Source organism: Oncorhynchus kisutch, linkage group LG27 (genome assembly GCF_002021735.2).
Source record: "Oncorhynchus kisutch isolate 150728-3 linkage group LG27, Okis_V2, whole genome shotgun sequence".
Lineage (NCBI taxonomy): Eukaryota > Metazoa > Chordata > Actinopteri > Salmoniformes > Salmonidae > Oncorhynchus > Oncorhynchus kisutch.
This window is the reverse complement of record NC_034200.2, coordinates 13,016,742-13,031,180: the sequence shown is the minus strand read 5'-3', so window position 1 is coordinate 13,031,180 and position 14,439 is coordinate 13,016,742. Positions and strand designations below refer to the sequence as shown.

The 14,439-nt window shown below is 45.1% G+C and overlaps 1 protein-coding gene across 5 annotated transcripts in view; it reads left to right on the top strand.

Annotated features, from left to right (window-relative positions):
* Positions 1 to 14,089, top strand: part of mib1 (MIB E3 ubiquitin protein ligase 1) — a 91,893-nt gene extending 77,804 nt beyond the window's left edge. For 3 of the 5 annotated variants that reach the window (XM_031806490.1, XM_031806488.1, XM_031806486.1), the window contains 10 exons: positions 203 to 335; positions 1,090 to 1,176; positions 1,718 to 1,876; positions 3,008 to 3,189; positions 3,352 to 3,541; positions 3,853 to 3,931; positions 4,061 to 4,207; positions 5,577 to 5,657; positions 6,220 to 6,320; positions 11,590 to 14,089. In XM_031806490.1, coding sequence (XP_031662350.1) covers positions 203 to 335; positions 1,090 to 1,176; positions 1,718 to 1,876; positions 3,008 to 3,189; positions 3,352 to 3,541; positions 3,853 to 3,931; positions 4,061 to 4,207; positions 5,577 to 5,657; positions 6,220 to 6,320; positions 11,590 to 11,730 — 1,300 coding nt within the window. In that variant the 3' untranslated portion in view covers positions 11,731 to 14,089. The remainder of the gene's footprint in view (positions 1 to 202; positions 336 to 1,089; positions 1,177 to 1,717; positions 1,877 to 3,007; positions 3,190 to 3,351; positions 3,542 to 3,852; positions 3,932 to 4,060; positions 4,208 to 5,576; positions 5,658 to 6,219; positions 6,321 to 11,589) is intronic. The other 2 variants (XM_031806491.1, XM_031806487.1) reach the window with 2 other exon arrangements.
* The last annotated feature ends 350 nt before the right edge of the window (positions 14,090 to 14,439 follow it).

The following is a 14,439-nucleotide window of genomic DNA, read 5'->3' as shown; positions in this document are numbered from 1 at the left end:
CGCCCCCATGACCTTCCTTCCTTCCTTCCTAGGATTTTGTTGTCATGCACCAAACTGTCATCTTCCTGCTCATCCCTCTCTCTCTCCCTCCCTCTCTGTTTCACTTTCTCTCTCTCTCTCTCTCTCTCTCTCTCTCTCTCTCTCTCTCTCTCTTCTCTCTCTCTCTCTCTCTCTCTCCTCTCTCCTCTCTCTCTCGTTGCAGTGCCATGCGTGTGTTGCTGTCCAAGCTGCCGCGGCCCTGGATCGTAGACGAGAAGAAGGACGATGGTTACACCGCCCTGCATCTGGCCGCACTCAACAACCACGTGGAGGTGGCCGAGCTGCTGGTTCACCAGGTAGGACACACACTAACACACCACTGCATTTCAAACAGTCTGGAATAGCCGAATGAATTTTGGGCTTGTAAAATTTTACCTAGGCCAAATATAAGCCTTCCACAACCATACGAGTTATCATTTTTATTTTATCGAAATAGTTGGAACCTGCTTTTTTCAATAGTCACTGATCTGGCTATGAAAATGCCCTTTTGGTTACAAATTGAACCAGAACCATGTACAATGCACATCCCCACTAAGAATGACCAAGTTCTTGTAGCAGGCATTATAGAAAATGTCTCAAACAATCCCTGAAGCACAAGCCCACGTGCTAGTGAGTAACCGGCTAATCTTTATATGTAAAGTCTAGCCAACTTAGATGTATTTGCTTGCTAACAAGGTAGAAGAGTTGAACTGTTCTGAACACACCCTTCTGTCCATCTCCGTCTGTTTGAACAACATGCTAGCCTGTCCACTTTTTTAGATGTTGAAATCAAGTCGCCTACCTGGATAAGAAGACGCTTGTTTCTCAGAATGAGAACTAGTCGCCAATTCCTTTTATATAAATGTGTATGAATTTGAATGAATTTGCTATATTGCTCAGCCCTAGCTTAAACCATGCAGTCATGCACCAATATACTGTAGTGTACATTAGGAGGTACACTGCAGAACCAGCATGTTATACTGGGGAGTTTATACAGGACTATTTGAATGATAGCTCGCTCTCTCTTCCCCCCCCCAATCTCTGTGTGTTCCCTCTGTTTCCTCCTCTCAGGGCAGTGCCAGCCTGGACATCCAGAATGTAAACCAACAGACGGCCCTGCACCTGGCTGTGGAGAGACAGCACACACAGATAGTCAGGGTCAGTCTCTCCTCCCTCCCTCTTTTCTACTTTCCTTACTCCCTCGCTCCTCTCCTCACTCCCTCGCTCCTCTCCTCTCACTCCCTCTCTCCTACCACTAATTGAAGATGCTATCTGTAGTTATCTCGCCATCTGTTCCCCTGACGGTGCACTAAAGGCTGTTGAGAACATCAAAGACAGTTACCCACGTTTCATTTAAAATGGAGGAGGATCTCCTGCAGTAGAATTAGCCCGCTCGGTCCAAGCTGACGTAGTGCCAAAGAAAGGAGAAAGCTTTCTGGGAGGGAACGTGAGAGGGGAGTAATGGGGCTCCTGTCTGGGTAAAGCTGTTACATCGCCATCTTGTGGAGTGGTTGGGAAGTGCAGCCTCAGACTGGCACAGCACGACCACAGTCATGTTCTGGACGTCTTTCTACGATATGGTGCTATACTCATTTGGATGATGATCGCTTTGAAAAATTGGTACTGAACTGTTATATAAATAAATGCTCATTGTAAATTAGCACCATGTTCATTTGGAACGCTATGTGTCTCTCTCCAGCTGCTGGTGCGAGCGGAAGCCAAGCTGGACGTGCAGGACAAGGATGGGGACACTCCTCTCCACGAAGCGCTGCGTCACCACACGCTGTCCCAGCTCCGCCAGCTGCAGGACATGCAGGACGTCAGCAAGGTGGAGCCCTGGGAACCATCCAAAAACACGGTACGGGATTAAGCATTTATTTACTGAATTATTTAGAGTCTAAGACGTCGAGGGGGGGGGGGGGGGGGGGGGGGGTGCTAAGCTAACATAGGGAGTAGATTTTAGGACCCTTTTTGAGTAATACATTCATAAATGGCAAAAAGGACAGTCCAAAAATAAATCATAAGAATCAAGGTTTTGAAGTGTCTGCCTTGAATCTTGGAGATATTAAAAAAACTCATGGAATATATATATTTATTTAATACATATTTAATGCCCTTTTTTGGGTAAACTACCTTGAGTTACCTTGAGATGAATCCCGTGACACTTGTGGGGTTGTAGAGCCAAACGGAGAACACCATCGCGTTCGCGGGGAGTCTCCCTTTCCAATAGAGTGGTCATTATAGGTTGTAGGCCAAACCGTTCAGACGCTACAGACGTTTAAGTGAGGAGTGATTTTCGGGATGTCTCATGGTCTAACAGACCGTGCTCTAGCTCTGCCGCCTTTCACCGCAGGTGCGGAAGTGCGACACTGGCGGATGTGGTAAATTGAGACACATCCAAAGCAACAACAAAAAAACATATCTAGCTTATACTGACGGATTTTGACGGGGATTTTGACTCGCTGGCGCATCAATGGACTATCTAGGTGGGTTAAACAAGAAAGTCCCATTGAGAGATATACATAAGGGGGCATGCTTCATTGTGATTTCAAGCACCGTTTCGACTGATTACTATGCTGAGACAGCTCCTCACTCGGCTGGCTGGGTCTTTTCAAAGCCCCCGTCTCCCAAGTCATTTATCCTCAACATGTCTGACTCTTTCTAACCAGTGGCTTACATCTGTACTGATGGAGCCATTTGGGTGGCTAATTCAACTGCCATCTTGTAAAGTGATGCTATGGGAGAGTGACCCAGCCTCAACCTGTACAGCCCTACACGCTAGTTCACACATTCTAATTAGACATTGTCTGCTCTGCTCTCCTCTGTCTGGTGGAGCTGGGAGGGGGGGGGGGGGGGGGGGGGGGGGGGGGGGTGGTGGTGGTGGTGGTAAAGTGGGAGATGGAATGGGACAAAGACCGAGAATGTGTGAAAGAATAAGGGAGACAGATAAAGGGCGCGTTACTGACTCCTGTCTGTTGGTCCTCCACAGCTGATCATGGGCCTGGGCACCCAGGGAGCAGAGAAGAAGAGTGCAGCGTCCATCGCCTGCTTCTTGGCTGCTAACGGAGCAGACCTGACCATCCGCAACAAGAAGGGCCAGTCCCCTCTGGACCTCTGCCCCGACCCTAGCCTCTGTAAGGCCTTGGCCAAGTGCCACAAGGAGAAGACCAGGTAAGAAACCCCAGCTCCTTTACCCAGCTCCCAGCCCAGACCTTATAACCCACACTATAACGCTGTTGTTGCGCTTCAAGTAGTTGTCTCCCCTACCTTCCGTTGTGTCCGGTCTCCTCTTTCTCACCAACGCCCTCTTCTCTCCCCGTGTCTCCCCTCCAGTGGCCAGGTGGGCTCTCGCAGCCCATCTCTGAACAGTAATGGTGAGACCCTGGAGGAGTGTATGGTGTGTTCTGACATGAAGAGAGACACCCTGTTCGGACCGTGCGGACACATCGCCACCTGCTCTCTCTGCTCCCCCCGCGTCAAGAAGTGTCTCATCTGCAAGGACCAGGTCCAGTCCAGAACCAAGGTACTGTTGCACACCCACCCAGCCTCAATAAAGGGATCATGTCTGTATTGGAGCATTTTAGGGAGGTGTTCTGACTTAGGATCTTTAGTCTCCCATTGATGTCCCTGAATGATTTACGCTAACCGTTGTTGCGCTTCGGTAAGTATCAAGCTGAATAAGTTGCTAATGAGAGAATCAATTGATAGATGTTTTCAATCTGTTTGGGTGGGGGTGGGGGGGGGGAGTAAAGACATCCTCCAATCAGAGGTACGACCTTTTCTTCTCCTTCCTTTCATTGACATCGGATGTTTTTTGTTGTTGTCTCCGTATAGATTGAGGAGTGCGTCGTGTGTTCCGACAAGAAGGCTGCCGTGCTCTTCGAGCCCTGCGGTCACATGTGCGCTTGTGAGAGTAAGTACATTAAGTGAACCAGCTTAAGGTTGCGTCCGGTGTGCCCTGTGGAATGGGGCCCTGTCGCCTGTTCCAGCGGGCCTTACTGACCTGTGACTCTGTCCGTGTTTGTTCCCTCCCTCGCTGCAGACTGTGCCAGCCTCATGAAGAAGTGCGTACAATGCCGGGCTGTTGTGGAACGCCGCACGCCCTTCGTCCTGTGTTGTGGAGGGAAAGGTATGGAGGATGATGCAGCTGATGATGATGATGATGATGATGAGGATGATGAGGACCTTAGTGAGTGAATCTTCCACACGTTCCCTTTTAATTCCCTTTTTTATCCTCCTTCCTTTCTTGTCATGACTCACCGTCCCTTCGTTCCCCCCCCCCCCACCCACCCCCCACGATGAACATGTTCTGTTGCTGTTAGCTTTGGTTCTGATTCACAGCCGTCTTGCTCACTCATTATTCAAGCGTTGTCATTGTTTTGTGTTTTTTAGTCGAGCGTGTTATTTTCCCAGACTAGGACACCACCTCCCTAGTTGAGGTCATTTAATGCGTCATCTATGATCGTCAACTTAATCAGACGAGAACTGGCTGACCAATTTTTATGGAATGTGTTTAACCATAACATGTAATTCAGTCACGTCAGTTTTATAACATTTTAGCAGCATGCACTCATGTGATTAACAGAAATTGGCCTCCGTAACTGGCTATTAATTCTCCCTTAAATGGCCCCTAGAAGTATATTTTTCAAACTGCTTCCAATATCAGTCCATCAGTCCATTTCTCCATCCAAATCAATCTGTTAGCTAAGCAGTGACGGTACAATGTTGGTCATTTCTTTTAATGTGTGTATTTTGGGTTACGTTCACCATCCCCTAGTGTTGTCTTTAAGTTGCACACGGTCTTCGATCACATTATTGTCCCTCCTTTATGACTGCACCTCACACGCAGTTCCCTTTATTTTGTTGTCCTTATTATTTTATGTTGAGTTAAAGGGGAAACTGTTGTAAGTTCACTGATTTTTCTATTGATTTGCTGAAGATTCGCTTGTCGAAAGATCTTTCTGTGTGTTGCCACAAACTCACATACCGCACAAACACACACATACTCACACACACACACACACACACACACCGATCTCTTCAAATACACAGTACATCGTCTATCACACACGGATACGCACATGCACATTCCCGTATGTCCCTTGACATTTGAAGAGGGATGCCAACCTAGACGAGACTCTCCTAGCCGTAGTGTTAGTTAGTGTTTAATGGGGAGCACTAAAGAGTTGTCAGGTTACCTGCTGGGTACTGCTGACCCAAACAGCTGTTTTTCCTGGTCCTAATAATACTATTTAGTGTGTTTTTGTTTTTCAACTTGGGAGGAAGCGGTTGCAGCCAGCTGCCTTACTCGATCTAGAGAAGACTCCCCCCCCCCCCCACCCCCCCCCACCCCCCACCTCCCACCTAACATCTATTTCTGATTTAATAACCTCATTTTCCTTGCCCTCTCTCTCTCTCTCTCTCTCTCTCTCTCTCTCTCTCTCTCTCTGTCTCTCTCGAGGCCTTTTTAATAGAGAGTAGACTGCTCCTCCTCAGGCCTTGTCTTGTGGAGTTGTATCTGGGGCTCCTGCTATAACACTGTGACTGGTTATTCTCAGCAGGTAGCTCTAACTCAGCTCTAATGGCAGGGGGGTCGCAGCAGGATCTGCTCCAGCCCAACAATCTGGCGCTAAGTTGGTGTAAGTATCTCATCCTCTGCCCTGGTTCAAAACTCCCCTCTGCCGTGCCTGGCCTAGGCCCTGCTGCCTAAACCCCCCTTTCCTTTGCAGCGGTCCTTCGCTCACCGCTCCACACCACACACAGAATCGCACACACCCACAATTACACTGATTTCCACCATTCAGACAGGTTGTGCCCTCAAGCACGTGGCCTCGGACCACTTTCGGCCGAACACTGTCTGGGGAAGTGCATGTGTCGAACTCTGAAATCGCTGCTTGTTAAAAAAGGCCTGGATTCAAGTGTAGAACTCTTCCCAGAATGGCCCACATAGACGGGGCTGTATGATTGCTTGACTCGTTTGGCCTTTAGAGCAGCATGTCAATATAAGGGAGTTTTGCGTTGACATTGCCACCAACAGAATGAAAGGCATCTCCCCTTCTGTCTCTCAATCTCTCCCGCTTGCGGTCTCTCTAGGCTGCATTGAAACGGCTCCGGGGGCCACTAGTTTGAGAGCCTGCATATGTTGGTTGTTGGTTACTTTCTCAACTTTGTGTGCGTTCTATCCTTGTTTCCCTCCTACAGCCAGCGGTAACATCCCAGCCATGCAGAGAGACAAAGACAACACCAATGTCAACGCTGACGTTCAGAAGCTGCAGCAGCAACTGCAGGACATCAAGGAGCAGGTAAGCGTGGTGGTATGTACGAAAGACGACATGGTGGTATGTACGAAAGACGACATGGTGGTATGTACGAAAGACGACATGGTGGTATGTACGAAAGACGGCATGGTGGTATGTACGAAAGACGACATGGTGGTATGTACGAAAGACGACATGGTGGTATGTACGAAAGACGACATGGTGGTATGTACGAAAGACGGCATGGTGGTATGTACGAAAGACGGCATGGTGGTATGTACGAAAGACGGCATGGTGGTATGTACGAAAGACGACATGGTGGTATGTACGAAAGACGACATGGTGGTATGTACGAAAGACGACATGGTGGTATGTACGAAAGACGGCATGGTGGTATGTACGAAAGACGGCATGGTGGTATGTACGAAAGACGGCATGGTGGTATGTACGAAAGACGGCATGGTGGTATGTACGAAAGACGGCATGGTGGTATGTACGAAAGACGACATGGTGGTATGTACGAAAGACGACATGGTGGTATGTACGAAAGACGACATGGTGGTATGTACGAAAGACGACATGGTGGTATGTACTAAAGACGACATGGTGATATGTACGAAAGACGACATGGTGGTATGTACGAAAGACAACATGGTGGTATGTACTAAAGACCTCCGTTAAACGCCATGCATCATTTGAGTTTATATACAGTGGGGCAAAAAAGTATTTAGTCAGCCACCAATTGTGCAAGTTCTCCCACTTAAAAATATGAGAGGCCTGTAATTTATCATAGGTACACTTCAACTATGACAGACAAAATGAGGGGGAAAAATCCAGAAAATCACATTGTAGGATTTTTTATGAATTTATTTGCAAAAGATGGTGGAAAATAAGTATTTGGTCAATAACAAAAGTTTATCTCAATACTTTGTTATATACCCTTTGTTGGCAATGACAGAGGTCAAATGTTTTCTGTAAGTCTTCACAAGGTTTTCACAGACTGTTGCTGGTATTTTGGCCCATTCCTCCATGCAGATCTCTTCTAGAGCAGTGATGTTTTGGGGCTGTTGCTGGGCAACACGGACTTTCAACTCCCTCCAAAGATTTTCTATGGGGTTGAGATCTGGAGACTGGCTAGGCCACTCCAGGACCTTGAAATGCTTCTTACGAAGCCACTCCTTCGTTGCCCGGGCGGTGTGTTTGGGATCATTGTCATGCTGAAAGACCCAGCCACGTTTCATCTTCAATGCCCTTGCTGATGGAAGGAGGTTTTCACACAAAATCTCACAATACATGGCCCCATTCATTCTTTCCTTTACACAGATTAGTTGTCCTGGTCCCTTTGCATAAAAACAGCCCCAAAGCATGATGTTTCCACCCCCATGCTTCACAGTAGGTATGGTGTTCTTTGGATGCAACTCAGCATTCTTTGTCCTCCAAACACGACGAGTTGAGTTTTTCCCAAAAAGTTATATTTTGGTTTCATCTGACCATATGACATTCTCCCAATCTTCTTCTGGATCATCCAAATGCTCTCTAGCAAAATTCAGACGGGCCTGGACATGTACTGGCTTAAGCAGGGGGACACGTCTGGCACTGCAGGATTTGAGTCCCTGGCGGCGTAGTGTGTTACTGATGGTAGGCTTTGTTACTTTAGTCCCAGCTCTCTGCAGGTCATTCACCAGGTCCCCGTGTGTGGTTCTGGGATTTTTGCTCACCGTTCTTGTGATCATTTTGACCCCACGGGGTGAGATCTTGCGTGGAGCCTCAGATCGAGGGAGATTATCAGTGGTTTGTATGTCTCCTAATAATTGCTCCCACAGTTGATTTTTTCAAACCAAGCTGCTTACCTATTGCAGATTCAGTCTTCCCAGCCTGGTGCAGGTCTACAATTTTGTTTCTGGTGTCCTTTGACAGCTCTTTGGTCTTGGCCATAGTGGAGTTTGGAGTGTGACTGTTTGAGGTTGTGGACAGGTGTATTTATACTGATAACAAGTTCAAACAGGTGCCATTAATACAGGTAACGAGTGGAGGACAGAGGAGCCTCTTAAAGAAGTTTACAGGTCTGTGAGAGCCAGAAATCTTGCTTGTTTGTAGGTGACCAAACACTTATTTTCCACCATAATTTGCAAATAAATTCATAAAAAATCCTACAATGTGATTTTCTGCATTTTTTTCCCCTAATTTTGTCTGTCATAGTTGAAGTGTACCTATGATAAATTACAGGACTCTCATATTTTTAAGTGGGAGAACTTGCACAATTGGTGGCTGACTAAATACTTTTTTGCCCCACTGTTCTTGGTTCAGATTTGGTTTAATTGTAATAAACAAATGTTGAACGGTCCACTTTGTGTGTATGCTCGGCACATCCAATAACCATTCACTTACAATGCCTTCAGAACGTATCCACACCCTTGAACTTATTCCACGTTTTGTTGTAACAGTCTGAATTTACTATGGATTCGATTGTGATTTTGTGTCACTGGCCTCCACACAATGCCCCATAATGTCAAAGGGAAAGTATGTTTTTTTAGGAAATTATTATTATTTTTTATTACAAATGAAATGCTGAAATGTCTTGAGTCTAAGTATTCAACCTCTTTGTTATGGCAAGCCTAAATAAGTGCAGGAGTAAAAATGTGCTTTACAAGTCACATATTAGGTTGCATGGACTCACTCTGTGTGCAATAATAGTGTTTAACATAAAATAATTTAATGACTACCTCATCTCTGTACCCCACACACAAAAGTATCTGTAAGGTCCCTCAGTTGAGCAATGAATATCAAACAACGATTCAAGCACAAATACCAGGGAGGTTTTCCAATGCCTCGCAAAGAAAGGCACCTATTGGTAGACGGTACTTTTAACAAATAAAAATACATTGAATATCCCTTCGAGCGTGGTGATGTTATTAATTACTCTTTAGATTGTGTATTAATGCACCAGTCTCTACAAAGATACAGGCATCCTTCCTAACTCGGTTGCCGGAGAGGAAGGAAACCGCTCAGGCATTTCAACATGAGGCCAATGGTGACTTTAAAACAGTTTAATGGCTGTGTCGGGAGAGAACTGAGAATGGATCAACAACATTGTAGTTACTCCACAGTACGAACCTAAATGACAGAGTGAAAAGATGGATGCCTGTACATAATGAAATAATCCAAAACATGCATCCTGTTTGCAGTAAGGCACTAAAGTAAAACTGCAAAATTACACCTTCATTTCGTAAATATACTCAGCAAAAAAAAAAGTCCTCTCACTGTCAACTGCATTTATTTTCAACAAACTTAACATGTGCAAGTATTTGTATGAACATGACAAGATTCAACAACTGAGACATAAAGTGAACAAGTTCTAAAAACATGTGACTAACAGAAATTGAATAATGTGTCCCTGAACAAAGGGGGTTGTCAAAATCAAAAGTAACAGTCAGTATCTGATGTGGCCACCACCTACATTAAGTACTGCAGTGCATCTCCACCTCATGGACTGCACCATATTTACCAGTTCTTGCTGTGATATGTTACCACACTCTTCCAAGGCACCTGCAAGTTCCCGGACATTTCTGGGGGGAATAACCCTAGCCCTCACCCTCCGATCCAACAGGTCCCAGATGTGCTCAATGGGATTGAGATCCGGGCTCTTCGCTAGCCATGGCAGAACACTGACATTCCTGTCTTGCAGGAAATCACGAGCAGTATGGCTGGTTGCATTGTCATGCTGGAGGGTCATGTCATGTCGTGCCCAGACCACGATCCCGCTCCAGAGTACAGGCCTCTGTGTTACGCTCATTCCTTCGACAAGAAATGCGAATCCGACCATCACCCCTGCTGAGACAAAACTGCAACTCGTCAGTGAAGAGCACTTTTTGCCAGTCCTGTCTGGTCCAGCGACAGTGGGCTTGTGCCCATAGGTGACGTTGTAGCCGGTGATGTCTGGTGGGATTGTGCGTTCCTGTTGTAACTCTGGCAGTTGTTGTTGCCATCCTGTACCTGTCCCGCAGGTGTGATGATCAGATATACCGATCCTGTGCAGGTGTTGTTACACGTGGTCTGCCACTGTGAGGACGATCAGCTGTCCATCCTGTTTCCCTGTAGGCGTCTCACAGTACGGACATTGCAATTTATTGCCCTGGCCACACCTGCAGTCCTCATGCCTCCTTGCAGGATGCCAAAGGCACGTTCACGCAGATGAGCAGAGACCCTGGGCATCTTTCTTTTGGTGATTTTTCAGAGTCAGTAGAAAGGTCTCTTTAGTGTCCTAAGTTTTCATAGCTGTGACCTTAATTGCGTACCGTCTAAGCTGGTAGTGTCTTAATGACCGTTCCATAGGTGCATGTTCATTAATTGTTTGAGATTAATTGAAAACCATGTTTAAACCATTTACAATGAAGATCTGTGAAGTTATTTGGATTTTTACGAATTATCTTTGAAAGGAAGGGTCCTGAAAAAGGGACCTTTTTTTTTATGAGTTTGGTGCAAATCCAACACATCACTGAGTACCACTCTTCATGTTTTCAAGCATGGTGGTGCCTGCATCATGTTAAGGGTATGCTTGTCATGGGTCAAGGGCTAGTTTTTTTTTGGGGGGGGGGGGGGGTGACTGAGTAGAGCTAAGCACAGCAAAAATCCCAGAGGAAAACATGGTTCAGTCTGCTTTCCAACAGACACTGGGACACAAATTCACCTTTCAGCATGACACTAACCTAATACACTGGAGTTGCTTGCCAAGGTCTGCGTGGCCTAGTTACGGTTTTGACTTAAATCGGTTTGAAAATCTATGGCAAGACTTGAAAATGGCTGTCAAGCAATGCTCAACCAACCATCTTGACAGAGCTTGAAGAATAAAGAATAAAAAATAAAAAAGAATGTGCAAATATTGTGCAATCCAGGTGCGCAAAGCTCTTGGACTTACCCAGAAATACTCACAGCTGTAATCGCTGCCAAAGGTGATTCTAACATGTATTGACTCAGGTGTGAATACTTGTGTAAATTAGATTTCTGTTTTGTTTCACTGAATTTGCAAGAATGTCTAAACATGTTTTCACTTTGTCGTTATTGGGTACTGTGTGTCGATGGGTGAGACATGTTGAATTCAGGCTGTAACACAACAAAATGTGTAAGTCAAGGGTTGTGAATACTTTCTGATGGCACAGTAGCATGAGGATATTAAACACCTTTTCCTTGCCCTTAGACATGGCTTTAGACTCTCTTGGCATCTGTAGCCATGTCTTACAGCAACCATTTTCCAAATACAGTATGTTTATATCAGAACTGGGATGAGTACTAAGTGTTACTGTGCGTATCTTTCCAGACCATGTGTCCAGTGTGCCTGGACCGGCTGAAGAACATGATCTTCATGTGTGGCCACGGCACCTGCCAGCTGTGTGGCGACCGCATGAGCGAGTGCCCCATCTGCCGCAAGGCCATCGAGAGACGCATCCTCCTCTACTAGAGTCCCAGGCTTCAGTCTCGGCCTACTATACTCCCCATACCCCCCCCCCATCAACAACCAACCACACCAGCTGCTGCTCTCTCATCTTTCTGAACTTCACTGCTCTCCCCTCTGTGTCTGCTAGCCCTGCCCAGCGTAGGACGTCTTACAACCAGAAAAACAAAACATAGACTTAAGCATTACAATTGTGGCTTCTTTTTAAAAATGGAAACCTTGTTACAAAAAAAAAAGCTGACATTGTCTTCAGAGAACCTTGGTGTTGTATCTCAGTTAAAAGCCTGCAGCAGACTAGTGTCTTGATCCCCCTGTGTCAGGAAAAAGTGCTTTGCTCCTCAGAATGCCCTTTGACCTTCCTTTCTATCTCTCTCTCTTACCATTTCTGTTATGATATCTGTGGTGGGGTCCTTGGCACGCAGCCCTGTTGTGTTGGACTCTTGGCCTTGGGAAATGTACAGGCCCGGAAGACACGTCAACTCTTCTTCTGTTGAAGGACTGCCTCAAGCTAAATCTAAAGCCCATTTATCATTGATTCTACAAAAATTCTCTCTCTCTCTCTCGGGAGAGAAACTCGTCCTCTTATAATGATATCTGTGGTGGGGTCCTTGGCACGCAGCCCTGTCATGTTGGACTCTTGGCCTTGCGAAATAGCCTGGAAGACTGCCTCTGATGCTAAATCTAAAGCCCATTCATCATTGGTTCTATTGGAATTGTGTTTCTTATGCAATCGTATTCATAATGGAAGCTACTGACTGGGATATTCCGTTCTTTTGGAGTTTACTTAACGTTAATCAATGATAATTACAGTATGATGGCATGTTTGTACAAATGCAATGTCCGTTTTTAAAAGGTTCAGCCGGTCTCCTGCGACACGTGCATATTTGAGTTCGGGTTATTGTTGTGACATGCTCCTCTACGGAGTGTTTAATACCAATCAACAGGACCGGTTTGCACTAGTTGGCATGCTCTCTAGGTAGGAGAAAAAACGTCTGATTGAACGTAAAAGCAAAAGTGCTGTTCTTTCTGAGGTCTTTTGGAGGTCCACCGCCACCGTAACTCTGGTAACGTAGTGATACGGCGGTCGTCCAATCGCCAGGCAACACTTCATCAGCTGTACCTTGTTTACCAACCTCTCTCTCTCGCGCGCTCTCTCTGTGGAGAAATGCAGGCAGGCAGCACATGTTTAGCATTGCGTCACCTTTGGGCTGCAGCTGTTAAATACTGTACGCCCAGTGGAGGTGCAAGTCAAGACACGTCTCATTCTGCCTCCTTCTCTAAGTGAATAGTGTCCGTCATGTACTCGCTGGATGGATGAATTCGCACATCATTGAGCATGTATGTCAACACGTATGTCACAAGTTGCTGTGGAGCTGTTTCCCGAGACTAGGTGGTATTGTCTGTCTGATATTCATCCATCCTATGATTCTTATAAGCATCGCTAATAACCATTGATTATTCCTGTGCCATTGCTTCCAAAAATGATGTACCTGTTAAAGAAGTTGTTTGGGGATAAGGTGCTCTTTACCTTGTATTTTATTTAAATGTATTTTCTTTAAAAAATATATATATAATAATGTATTGAGGTAGTGTACAATCTAATGGAAAGCCAAAACGATAATATAGAGTAAATGATTTTGTATTGCTGCCCATAAATAGGATTTATATGTAGCCTCTCCCACACCCACCACACATTCTGCTTCAATATCAATGTTGAAATGGGTCTTTTATTTTGATAGACTTCCAGCAACAACAAAAATTATCAAAGTATTATTTTATATCTTGTTTTGTCTCTGCAAGTCTAACATGTTCAGAGTCAATAGTAAGATTGATTGATAAGGAAAGGGATATATTTTTGTCAGCTTCTTCATGTGTCCTTCTACCAGTGTTTTTTTTTTTTTTTTGGCTAAGGAGAACATGGTTCCCCTGGCAATGTTGACACTAATACAGCACATCCCTCTCTGGAGGGAAAAGCAGATCACTTCTGTATAAGGTGACCAGCTCCCTCGCGAATGGGTTTGCCAGTGCAAACGAGCTCTTTTTTTATAGGAAATAACGTTTTTATTCCTTTCACTGATCACGTTAACGTTTTAAAAGCTTGAAACACTAATATTGCTTTATCGTAGTATTGTCTTGATGCAGTTGTTATAAAGGCTTATTTTGTACCTTATTTTCCATACTTATATCTGTTCAGATTTAAAAAAGGTTTCGGTAGTATTCTCTCTCCTTTTTTTTTGGCATGAATGTTTGATGTATGCAGTACAACATGTATCATGAAAGCTGGTCACTGTATTGCTTAAAAGTGCTTTAAAAAACAAACGTATAGCTGAAATAAAGTTCAAAATGAACCTTGGGATATCCTAACCACAGGTACTTTTTTTATTTGTTTCTTGTGAACGTAAATTGACTGAAGGACGACAGTGTCAACTTGTTTATTTATAAATGTTTGATGGACAATTAATTAGCATGTTGCCTTTCCCCTGCTGTGTAGGCTGGCGTCTCACTGTCTTTGTTTTTGACAAATTTACATTTAGAGGCATTTGGCTGATCGCATCAATATACAAAACAATAATTGACTAAACAAAATTGAAGGGCTGCAAACTAAGGTAAATCAGCAGACACTAGGAATGGTTCTATGATCTCCCTCACTGATCACAGCACAGTCCTGGGGGGGCAGTGGTGGTTCTAGCTTGTATGGCTCCCTGGGTGATTTCC